This window comes from Aquarana catesbeiana, linkage group LG04, assembly GCF_042186555.1.
Source record: "Aquarana catesbeiana isolate 2022-GZ linkage group LG04, ASM4218655v1, whole genome shotgun sequence".
Lineage (NCBI taxonomy): Eukaryota > Metazoa > Chordata > Amphibia > Anura > Ranidae > Aquarana > Aquarana catesbeiana.
This window is the reverse complement of record NC_133327.1, coordinates 291,572,870-291,586,025: the sequence shown is the minus strand read 5'-3', so window position 1 is coordinate 291,586,025 and position 13,156 is coordinate 291,572,870. Positions and strand designations below refer to the sequence as shown.

The window sequence follows — 13,156 nt, the reverse complement described above, 5'->3', positions numbered from 1 at the left end:
TGAACCACTGATTGGGTAAAACATATCAAGTCCCCAGAGCACTCCTTATACCATAATTACATTGAGGAATAAAGAGGTGAAGGAGAAAGGGAGGAAGAGGTGAAGGAGGAAGTGGAGAGGAGTTGAGGGAGAAGGAAGTGGGTAAGGGGAGGCAGGGAAAGAGGAGGAGGAAGAAGTCACATTAGTAATTTTTCTTGCCACCTACCATTCCCCCTGGCCATAGAATTTTCCTCCTCTAATTGCTGCTGCCCTCCCTCCAGTATTGTGGAAGGGCAGGCAGCCTATGACCATAGTTTTTCAAATTGCGTTAGTTCTCCTGTGCCCTGATCATAATTAAAGAAATAAGATAACTGGCTGCTGAGTGCCTGGGAGGAGAAAGAGTATGCTGTCAGAGCAGAGGAGTTGCACACATGTCTGATCTCTGCTGTGAACAGTCCAATTACTATCAATACCAAAAAAATACGGAAGAAAAGACACTGTAAAATGTAAAAATAGGTGCATTGCTTATGGTAATTTGACATTCTGGGGAAACCCAAGCCAGGAATTGTCCACTAGATCAGTGGTCATCAACCCTGTCCTCAGGGCCCACTAACAGGCCAGGTTTGCAAGATAACTGAAATAGATCACAGGTGATATAATTAGCTGCTCAGTGATTGCGGTATTCTTGTCTGCATCTCCCCGAGGTAATACATAAAACCTGGCCTGTTAGTGGGCCCTGAGGACAGGGTTGATGATCACTGCACTAGATTATAGAGGAGTGGTTGTAGTACAAAGAGCTTGTACAAAGTAGAGCTCAGAGCCTTTGACTTGGGGGTAGTTATAGTCCAGCCACTGCACAATATTTATGGCTATTGCTTTTAAACTTTCTATTTTGGGATACAACCTGTCTTATTTCTCCCTCTGATATTGTGGCCAAACCAAACTGTTTATATACTGTCCAGTTACTGAAAAATATTTGTGACTTTTATCTCAAAGGTAACTCAATCAAGATAACACCTTGTCTCTTGCCAATGTATGTACTTCCATACTGTTTTGATGCTAACCAATTTCTACAAAACACATACCTGTCTATAAGTTTATATTTTACATTTTTGGGAATAATTGGGGATACAAGGATGGGCAGGGATTCGGAGAATGTAGGGTTATCAGTTTGAAGTGTTTTTTTGTGCACTCTGTTTTGACATTTTACTTTTTTTAATAATAAAAATTATTCAATAATGTAATCAAATCAAAAACACTGAAATTTGCTCAGTTGCTGAATTGTCTCTGTCATTACTTTTAGTGTTTGATGACGGATTTCCCCACAAATCACTATTGGTCAATTCTGCAAGTAATTCTGATTTATTATCGCTGTTTTCTAGCATGTACAAAACCGCTTTTGATGTAAAGGGACACTTTTTGGTTGCTACATACATTCTCAAGTTTCCAGGCAGAAAGAACCGTTTATATAATATAAAACTACATGCAGGGCACTGGACAATGCACTAGGGACAAAAGGGACGTGAAATAATTTGATACAGTAATGTAATCTGTAAGATTACAGTATACTACATGTATTATGAGTTTTTCACTTTTTGAATTTGGCGCTGGGCTCCGTCCCCGTGCGTCACGGCGCTCGCAGGGAACAGAGTCCGGCATACAGCGGGAGACATTGCAGGATCCTGGGTACAAGGTAAGTAACTTTGCCTGGATCCTGCAATGCAATCCAGTGTTTTTTTTTTTTGCATTGGAACCTTTTCCTCAGGGCAATGTCCACCCTAATGCCCTGTACACGTGGTCGGATTTTCTGATGGAAAAAGTGCGATCGGATTGTGTTGTCATAAATTCTGATCGTGTGTGGGCTCCATCGGACTTTTTCCGTCGGAGTTTCCGACACACAAAGTTTGAGAGCAGGCTATAACATTTTCCGACAACAAAATCCGATCGGTTAAATTCCGATCGTGTGTACACAAATCCGACGCACAAAGTGCCACGCATGCTCAGAATAAATTAAGAGATGAAAGCTATTGGCTACTGCCCCGTTTATAGTCCCGACATATGTGTTTTACGTCACCGCGTTCAGAACGATTGGATTTTCCGACAACTTTGTGCGACCGTGTGTATGCATGACAAGTTTGAGGCAAAATCCATGGATTCTGTTGTCGGAATGTCCGATCAATGTCCAATCGTGCGTACAGGGCATTAGGCAACCTTTTGACTATAAGGCCAGAAAATAGGCCATTTTGGTTTGAAAAATTGGGCTCCCATAGACTTTATTGAGGTTTCGGTTTGACATCCAAACTCTAGCCCTACCCTGCTCAAATTAAATATAGGGCAGTTAGTTCAACTCATCCCTACATCATTCTGTAGTGTCTAAATTATGAGCATTGTCATTTCTGTCTGCTATCAGCATGAATCACTTCTGACAAGTTTTCCTTACACCAAGATAAAAATGGTGACAAAGGAGGGCTCTCCAGCTGATCGACAGCTTCAGCTCTGTTCCTGTGCGCTGTATTGAGGGGACTCTCTTCCCTCAAACCAGCTCTCAGAACTCTCCACACTGAGCTCTGCAGAGTGTAATTTCACCTCTCTTCACTTTTTTTCTGACAGTTCAGACAAGATTTACAAATTCTGGCATTTGAACAGATGTACAAAAGAGAAGACTACAAATTGGTACAGCTTATGTAGGAGGATTTGTTTCCTCTGTGTGTATCACCCAAGAACAGTCACTTCATTGCTTATATGTAAGGTTTCACAGCCACTTTAAAAAGACCTTCTCCTTACTGTACTGTATTCTGTAAGAAAACATGTCTTGCTTTTTTAAAGTACCCCTGACAGTGCCCAGTTCCCAAAACCTTTTTTTGATAGTAGCATGCCTAGTAGCCTTGAAACTGGCCATAATTCGGTTTGTCATTTTTCAATTTGTCCCTATAATCTTCAGTTGGATTTTATGCTGAGTCTGGGTTTCACAGATTTCAAGCAAGATTAGACAAATCTCTTTAGACTCGAACCCCAGAAGATTCTCCTATCACTAGTTGTGGACATTTTCTATCCACAGCATGACTCTTTCCATTCTTTATACTATTGTCATGGTTTTGCCATTTTTACTACCCTGAGACAACAAGTACAACTTCTGGTTAATACTACAAGCACAACAAGTCTGTTCCAAAAGTGTCTTGCTGTGCTTCACTTTTGAAATAAAATAGCATGATAACACTTCAGAAATCATGAATTTCAAGAAATTCATAAAGCAACTGGGAAATACATTTCTCAAGTGCTTCCAAGAAATATAAGAAATGTTCAGCCTTGATTCAATGAACATTATTGTGCTGCGCTGCTGAGATTTACACAGTCTTTCTCACAAATATGGTGGTTCCTACTGTGCAAGACAGCCTCACTTATTCCTATGGGTAAAACCATACTTAACCCTTAACCCATTGGAGTATAGTTTTCCTATAGTAATGAATGGGGTCATGTTGTACATGCACAGTAAAATATGCCATTTTTGGAAAAAGGTTGTGTGCAGTAAGAACTGGCCATTTTTGGTAGAAACACTCTTCAGTCGGAGCAGATTTGACCAGTGAAATTTGTTGGTTAGGGGCCAAAGCTAAGATTTTATGTTGTATTTTAAGAGAATCTTGCGTTGGAGGACTTCTATAAAGTACCTACATCAATTAAAATTGAATAACACTGCATAATGTGAATAACACATCAAGTGGATGTTATATTCCATGGTTGAAAAGTTCTCAAACCTTCTTCCACATTAGGTTAAGCATTTGTGTTATTTCCAGCAGTGCTATCAAATAATTTGTGCTGTGAAAAATGAAGCAAGTGTTAGTTGGAGAATGAAATATAAAGCAGCCATATAGGCCTGGTGCCCAGTAAATGAAGAATCGGCATGAAATGGTCTCCAAGAGTAGGATGTATGAGGTCTCCCAAGTCAACTAGTGAGACCAGTCCCACTGCAGTAGGTAAGCTATGACCATTACCTAAATGTGCAATCCGGAAGTTCTCAATGTTATTATTATTATACAGGTTTTATATAGCGCCAACAGTTTGCGCAGCACTTAACAAAAAGAAGGCAGACATTACAGTTACATTACAATTTGGTGCAAGAGGAGTCAGAGGGCCCTGCTCATTAGAGCTTACTATCTAAAAAGGAAGGGTCAATTAATACAATAGGTAATAGCTGTGGGGGATGAGCTGATGGAGGAAGTAAAACAGTGTTAGTTAGAATAGGCTTCTTTAAAGAGAAGGGTTTTAAGGGATCGTCTAAAGATAGGATAGATTAGGGGACAGTCGGACAGATTGGGATAGTGTCAGGGAAGACCAGCCAGTACCCAAGATGGCTGACAGAGAAGACGACCTGTGACCTCAGCCCCTGTCAGAACACCTCCGGTGCACCTGCGTGCGTCCGTGCACGCATATGCGCGTGCACATGGCCAAGAAGGGCATGCCAGTACTCGAGATGGGTATCCAGGACAGTCTGTTTGTTCAGTTAGAATGCCAGTGCGCCGGCACGTGCGCACCTGTGACAGCAACAGACAGCCATGTCTGAGCCTGCGCAGGGACCCTCTCCCATGGAGGAACTTTGCTAGCACCTGGCCGGCCTGGCACAAGCTGTCAAGGACTTACAACGAGGCTACACCCAGCTGGAGGGATGCTTACAGACTCTGTCGGACTCTGCAGCCACCCAAGGATCATCACCAGCATCAGCCTCGTCACAAGGGTCCCCTTCTGCTCCTGCAGTGGTTATGCTTCCACCTGAGCCCAGGGTACCAACCCCAGACAGGTTCCTGGGTGAACGCAGCAAGTTCAGAGCGTTCTGGATCGCATGCGAACTTTACTTCACCCTCCAACCCCGCACTTTTTCTTTGGAAGCTACAAAAGTCGGCTTTGTGATCTCTTTGCTGCAAGGCGAGCCACAATCCTGGGCCCATCACCTTCTGGAACAGAAGGCAGAATGTTTATCGGACTTAACTACATTCTTCAGTGCCATGGCCCAGCTGTATGAAGATCCCCAGCAGATGGCTTCAGCAGAAGCAGCCCTTCATTCACTACAACAAGGTCGTAGGGCGGTGGAAGACTACGTTTCAGAATTCAGACGATGGGCCTTTGACACCAACTGGAACGACGACGCCCTACGCTACCAATTCCGCATGGGCCTCTCCGAACCGCTCAAGGACGAGCTAGGGCGGGTAAGTGTACCCTCTACCCTTGAAGTCCTGATTGATCTATCCATTCAGATCGACCGCCGTCTGAGAGAACGAAGACTAGAGAGAGCGGCAGTTCCATCCCATCCGGTATGGATGTTACCCCAGGTACCCTGCTCCTTCAATCCTGCCCCACCAGCTCCAGCCACTCCCGCTCCTGATGCTCCGGAACCTATGCAGCTCAGCCTGCTGCACCCTTCTCTCTCCACCAAAGAACGACAACGCCGTCACCAGCAGAACCTGTGCTTATACTGCGGGGGATCCGGACATTACGTGAGGTCCTGCCCAGTGAAACCTCGTAAGTCCCTCTCAACTACTTCTGCCTCGCTAACGCCAAGTTTGCTTAACAACTCTGCTCACCTTACCTTTCCCATCTCTTTACAGCTGCCAGGAAGGACTATTCAGACTACCGCCATAATTGATTCCGGAGCCTGCAGCTGTTTTGTGGACTTAACCTTTGCTGCCAGACATTACATGCCAGTGCAACCTAAAGCACAGAAGCTCTCAGTTCACCTGGCCGATGGCTCCACCATTAAATCTGGAGCAGTCACTCATGAGACCATTCATCTGCTTACCACCATTTCCAAGGACCACCAAGAACTGCTACGTCTGGATGCCATCGCTTCCTCTTTGTTCCCGGTCATCCTTGGTATGCCCTGGCTGAGGGCCCATAACCCCCACATTGACTGGTCTAAAGAAGGAATTAACTTTGTCTCCCCTTACTGCACCCAGTACTGCCTACAGACCCACTGTGGTGTACCCGCTCTGCTATGCCTTGACACAGACTCTGAGATCAGTCAGCTTGTGCCCACAGTCTACCATGACTTTCTAGATGTGTTTAGCAAGAAAGGGGCAGAGATCCTTCCTCCTCATTGGTCTTACGACTGCCCTATAGAGCTACTTCCCGGAGCCGAAGTCCCTTTCGTGAGAATCTTCCCCCTGTCCGAAAGCGAGCTGGTAGCTCTAAAAGACTACATCGATGACAATCTAAGAAAAGGGTTCATCCGCCCTTCTACATCTCCAGCTGGGGCAGGGATTTTCTTTGTTGAGAAGAAGGATCATTCGTTACGGCCCTGTGTGGATTACCGTGAGCTCGGTGGGTTACGGTGAAGAACCGTTATCCACTTCCACTAGTTCCCGAACTTTTTCAAACTTGGTTCTGCTACCATATTTACAAAGCTGGATCTTCGGGGTGCCTATAACTTGGTGCGCATTCGAGAAGGCGATGAATTGAAGACTGCCTTCTGCACACGATTTGGGCATTTTGAGTATCTCGTAATGCCCTTTGGACTCTGCAACTGCCCAGCCACTTTCCAGCACTTCATTAATGACGTCTTCCGAAACTTCCTGGTCGTGTTTGTTATTGTATACCTTGATGATATACTAATCTTTTCTTCCTCCCTAGACCACCACCGCAGACACATCAGAAGCGTATTAACTTACCTTCGACAACATGGATTATACACCAAACCTGAGAAGTGCGATTTTGAACGCCAGAGTATCCAATTCCTGGGCCTGATCATTTCCACTGAAGGTATCAAGATGGATCCCCAGAAAGTCACAGCTATCTTGGACTGGCCTACTCCCTGTGACAAGAAAGGTGTTCAACGCTTCATAGGTTTTGCAAACTTTTACCGAAAATTAATTCGGGGGTTTTCAGCGATCATTGCCCCCATTACACAACTCACCAAACAAGGTTCCAGATTCCGTTGGTCTCCAGAGGCTCAGATGGCCTTTGAGGCGCTGAAGAAGTTTTTCACTTCCGCACCCGTTTTGAAGCACCCCGATTTGGCCCTACCTTATGTTTTAGAAGTGGACGCCTCAGAAACAGCGGTTGGAGCTATCTTGTCCCAAAGACAGGGTCCCAAGGCCCTGTTGCACACGGTCGCATTTTTCTCTTGTAAAATGTCAAGAGCAGAGAAGAACTATGACGTCGGGGATCGCGAACTTCTAGCGATTAAGGCAGCACTAGAAGAATGGAGGTACCTTCTTGAGGGAGCTGCACATTCAATCTTAATCTATACAGACCACTATACAGACCACAAGAATCTAGAATATCTAAGGACAGCAAGGAGACTGAGACCCCTTCAGGCCAGGTTTTCTAGATTTACCTTTCATCTGACATACAGACCCGCATCCAAGAACATAAAGCCAGATGCACTATCACGCATGTTCAGCAAATCCCAAGAAGTCTCTACCCCGGACACGATCCTGTCCTCTGGGAATTCCCTTCTTCTACAAGGGGACTTAATGACCCAGATCAAGCAAGCCTCAGTGGGGAGTTCTGTACCACCCGGGACCACCTTACGGACAAGGGAGGGACTACTCTGGTATGAGGATAAGATCTTTGTGCCGGAGGATCTGCGAACGGCCACTTTGGGTATGTGCCATGATCACGCTCTAGCAGAACACTTTGGAGTCAGCAAGACCTCTGAACTTGTGCAGTGAACAATCTGGTGGCCGGGGGTGGCGAAGGACTGCAGGAAATATGTGGAATCTTGTACTACTTGTATCCATAACAAGAACAGCAAGTCCAAGGCCTGGGGTCTGTTGAAACCACTACCTGTCCCGAATAGACCGTGGACAATGATCTCAACTGATTTCATTGTGGAGCTGCCCCCATCCGAGGGCTACAGTACTATTTTCGTGATCGTCAATCGATTATCCAAGATGGACCACTTCATTCCCATGAAAGGCACTCCCTCTGCACAAGAGACTGCATGGATTTTCATCAGAGAAGTTATAAGACTCCACGGGGTTCCGGCAAACATTGTTTCTGACAGAGGGGTCCAGTTTACCTCCACATTCTGGAGATCCTTGTGTGAATCTCTGGGGATTGAACTTTCATTTTCTTCAGCCTATCACCCGCAAACTAATGGACAGACAGAAAGAACCAATCAAACACTGGAACTATATCTATGCTGCTTCTCTTCCTTTTCACAAGATGACTGGTTGTCCCTACGTCCCTTGGCCAAGTTTGACTACAATAATTCTACTCACTCAGCCACGAAGCAATCTCCTTTCTTCGCAAACTATGGTTTTCATCCATCTTTTCTGTTTAATAACATTCCGGAATGCCCTGTACCCGCTGTACTTGAAACGTTGGATTTCTTTAACTCCAACAATAAAATGTTACAGGAGACAATGGCCAAGACTCAAGCTTACAATAAACAGATCTTCGACAAGAAGAGAAGAGGGGAGCTGATCCTGAACCCCGGGGACCAAGTCTGGTTGGCTACAACGAACCTGAAATTAGCCTGTCCCTCAAGGAAATTAGGTCCCAGATTTGTAGGACCTTTTCCTGTAAAGAGGCGGATTAACAATGTCGCTTATGAACTTGAACTACCAGAGACCTTCAGGATCCATCCTGTGTTTTATATAGCCTTACTGAATCCCGCCATCCTTAACCCCTTTCCGGATCGGAATACAGGGCCACCCGAACCCGTGGTGGTAGACAGTGAAGAAGAATTCGAAGTAGAGGCAATCTTAGATTGCAGGAGAAGGAGAAGTCAAGTTCAATACCTGATTAAATGGAGGGAATACGGTCCTGAGGACAACTCGTGGGAACCAGAGGCCAATATCCATGCCCAAGAACTGATCCAAACCTTCAAGAGGACTTATCCTGACAAGGTGGCCAGATTGGGCATCCGCAGGCTGCCCATTGGGGGGGGCAATGTCAGGGAAGACCAGCCAGTACCCAAGATGGCTGACAGAGAAGACGACCTGTGACCTCAGCCCCTGTCAGAACACCTCCGGTGAACCTGCGTGCGTCTATGTGCGCATATGCGCGCGCACGCGCACATGGCCAAGAAGGGCACGCCAGTACTCGAGATGGGAATCCAGGACAGCCTGTTTGTTCAGTTAGAATGCCAGTGTGCTGGCGCACATGCACCCATGACAGCCCTCGGCGCCCAATAGGCTATTAAACTCAGTCTGTGCTTTCACCCAGTGCAGTCCGTTCTACAGCTTCCTGTGAGTTCCTGTTTGCTTGCATCTGATACTTGTACCTGTTACCCGACCCGGCTTGCCTCTGACTCCGTTGTTTGCTGCCTGCATCTGACCCGGCTTGTTCTGACCACTGCACCTGCCTGCTCCTTCCACTGCCTCGCTGCCAGCCCATTACCGACCCAGCCTGTGTCCTGACTACGCCTCTGCCTTCGCATCTGCTCCTGATGTACCCGCCAGTGAATGACCCAGTCTGCCTAACCTGCCTCTTCTGCTAGCTGGAGAATCCGTGCCACCTGCCACTGTTTCCAGTTCCACAGTCTGTGACCTGTCAGGCACTGGTGCGGCTCTGCACTCCGGCACCTCCTGTCTGCTCTATCAGGGGGCTTGAGTCAGAGAAGTAAGAGAGGCCGTTCCCTGCATATCGGGCTCTACCATCAGGTACGTGACAGGTAGGGAGTTCCAAAGGATGGGAGAAGCTCTGGAGAAATCCTGGACGCGAGCATGGGAGGAGGTGACAAAGGAGCTAGCGAGCAGGAGGTCTTGGGAGGACAGAAGAGAGAGGCTTGGTTGGTATTTTGGGACTATGTTAGTGATGTAACTCTGGGAAGAGTTATGGATGGCTTTGTAAATTATTGTTAGTACTTTGAATTTTATTCGTTGGGTGAGTAGAAGCCAGTGGAGGGATTGACAGAGAGGGGTGAAGGACGCTGAATGGTTGGTAAGGTGGATGAGTCTTGCAGGATAGTCTATGTAAAGGTAATCCAATGAGGAGTGAGTTGCAGTAGTCGAGGCGAAAGATAACCAGGGAGTGAATTAGAAGCTTGGTGGTGTCATTAGTTAAAAAGGGGCGTATTCTGGAAATGTTGTGAGAAATAGTCAATTTTTAGAAGATGTAATGCATCTGTGTGATGTTTCTCACCCCTTTATTTCATGTATGAACTTTCAGAGCTGATGTGAAGGTTCCCCATGCCCCAGAAATGAGGCATACAATCTTTTTGTCTAGATTGCAGAAGGTTTTTTTTTTTTTGCCTTAATGTATAGAATGCATTAGGTTAAAAAATCTTCAGCCTTTAGAACCACTTTAAGATATGTTGCTTTCAGTCTACATTGTTTATATGCACTCCAATCACTGTAATTGATCAATATGTTTGTTTTATCAGTTTAGTAAATGGTTATTTACCCAAGATACACTTTACCTTTTTAGAATATTTAGAATACTGATTGGTAAGTAACAAATTGCAAACACAAGAAGAACAACCATCAGCATTCGAGCAGTTTTTCTTCTAGCCCGAATCTGTTTTATCTCAGCATTAATTCTTGGTTTAATTGTTGGTTGTCCTTGACCTCTAGATTGCATTGAACATTGCAAGGGCTTCCACTTCCTCTGAACGATAGATGAAGTTCCAGGGATCTGTTATGTAAAGCACACAAATATGTTGTTAAGATAATTTTAAAATAGATTATCCAATGAAAAAAATAAAAGACTCAATTGGTGTGAAGAGCTTATTAATATGGCCATCATCAGTGTTGCCAACTGCCCGTAGATTTACAGGCAGCCCGTAAAAACAAGCCATTTTTCCAGTGCCCGTGAAAGCCCGTAGTAAGGGAAAAGTGCCAGTAAAAATGGTGGCGATGGGCTTGGGTCAGAACTGTGCATGCGCAATTCCGAAAATCCCCGAGAAGATCCGATCTTGAGCCACCGAGCGCATTTCCTGCACAGCCTCTGCCCAGCCCACCACCGCCGTGGCCCACGCAGCCAATTATATCAGCGCATTTTTTCCTGCCAACACCGCCGCCAGCCTATCAACAGGCAGGAGCCGAGCGGGCAGACTGAGAGGAGTCATCATGGACTAGTCTGGAGAGCAGAGATCTGAGCTACGGGTCGGTGTCTCGGGGAGAGGAGACACGTCACGCGGTGCAGGGGTCTCTGGAGTGGACAGACGGACTGGCACTGATACTATTACTGGTCTGGACCAGACCAGAGCACAGCCACAGCACACCCCAGCGCCTGCCCTACACGTAGGCTTCAGTGGCTGCTTGAAGCTCCGCCCACCACACATTGCTGTCTTGCCTTCTATGTTAAAGCAGCCTCTGCCCACCACTGGGACTGCAACAGCTTCTGCAAACTAAAGCTCCGCCCTCTACACTGGGCTGCACTGCCTTTAGTCAATTAGCACCGTCCCCCCTCCAGGCCATTACCCAGGAGACGTGTCCTCTAGTCAAATGTGCAACACAGACTTCCATGGAGAGCGCATGAGAGATCTCCATCCGAGGCTGGGGTGAGTGTGATATATGGGGGGGATGGTATACACATGTGTGTGATATACAGTTAATATGGGGGGATGGTATACACAAGTGTGCTGTGATCACCCCCCCTTCTGATTCAGTGTTGGGGGGATCACCTTCCTTTTTTATGGAAACCCAAAAATTCCCAGTTGTCACCAGAACAGGAAGTGAGGGCAAATCTCCCATTGAGGACACCTGCCTTATAGGGGATTCCCCTCACTTCCTGTGATGTCCTGTGCCATCTGTGATATGTAGAGCTCAGCTAAGGGGCGTCATCCTCATCCTACCATGTCTGCAGCTTCTGTCCTCCCATTCCTGTACCATCTCTGCAGCTTCTGTCCATCTCTTGTATCATGTCTGCAGTCTCTGAGGGGGAGTTTGGAGAGGAGTCAAGGGTGGGAACACCGCTAGGATGGGGGTCACAAGATAAATCAGACGTGTGGACTGTGGACAGGTGACCATAGGATAAAACCAGAGCTGCCATGCTGGAGCCGTCTGACTGAGCCCTGCACGGTGCACAAGAGAGGAGGTCAGTGACAGTGCCGCCAGGCCAGTCTGATGGGGGGGTCACTGATGTAAGGGGGGAGTAAATACAATAATGTAAGGGGGCACTGATACAAAGGTTCCCCCTATATTAGTAACATCCCCTTTACCTTAGTGTATTCACGCTGCGGAAGGTGGCCACTGGTCACTAGAGCCCCGCCCTTACATCAGAGTTCCCCTTTAGATCATGATCTGCAGTGTTCCCCTTTACATAAGCGTTCCGTTTCACTGTAAGGGGGAATCTTGCAGACTCTGATGTAAGGGGGAACTCTGTGTTGGCTGGGTTACAGTAACCTTACCTTCATGTAAATGGAGAAAGTTGTTTTTTGACTTTTGTTTAACTTAAACACATTGCTAATAGCACTAGCTATATGTTTATAGTTTAAATATTGATATTTGCACTGTTTAGCAGTGAAAACGGTCATTTTAGGTACTTTTTTTCAGTGCCAGTAAAAAATATGGCTCTACCAGTAAATTTCAGGATTTTCGCCAGTAAAAAATTTGTGCCGTTTGTAAATTTTGGCATCCTGCCAGTAAATTTCATTTCAGGGGGTTGGCAACACTGGCCATCATTGTCATTCCATTTACTGTATTTTATTAAATCAACTAGGGGAAAGTAAACATTCTTTTAAATAGTTTCCAATGCAGTTCACATTAGGTACAGCTCACACTAAAAGAAAAAAAAAAAAGAGGTAAGAGATAAAAGGAGGAAACAGAGCATATAATAATTAATACAAATGAGAATTCTTGACAGCTGCAGCTGCTTCCCTTTCTGTTGTGCTATGATAAAATAAATGTACAGTGCTGGATCTAGCCACACATACTGACAATCTGACAGCTGCAAATCATCAGCAATATTTTTTTAGGTAATTAGAAATAATTGTACATTTATGTTTGTACATTACTTATTTTAGATTTACCCATTTTGCAATAAGGGCCATTTGTAGCCTTTTTATTCAATAAATTATTTTCAGTTACATTTTTCCATGTAGAATTTCTGTAATGATCTCATGCTAGTTTCTTATTCTTGAGGAAATGAAAAGGCCATATATAGGCCATCCTACCTGTGGTGTCAATATAATGATGGCTGGAGCAGAGCATCCGTTCAGTTCCCCCTCATAAATCATACATTAATACATTAAAGATAGACAAATAGCGGATTGTAAATAAAATCAATCTAGATAAAA

The 13,156-nt window shown here is 45.5% G+C and overlaps 1 protein-coding gene across 1 annotated transcript in view; it reads right to left on the bottom strand.

Annotated features, from left to right (window-relative positions):
* The window catches only part of HCRTR2 (hypocretin receptor 2), a 212,702-nt gene that overhangs the window by 20,236 nt on the left and 179,310 nt on the right, over positions 1–13,156 (bottom strand). The window contains exon 5 of the mRNA XM_073629116.1: positions 10,337–10,551. Within this exon, the coding sequence (XP_073485217.1) occupies positions 10,337–10,551 (215 nt within the window). The remainder of the gene's footprint in view (positions 1–10,336; positions 10,552–13,156) is intronic.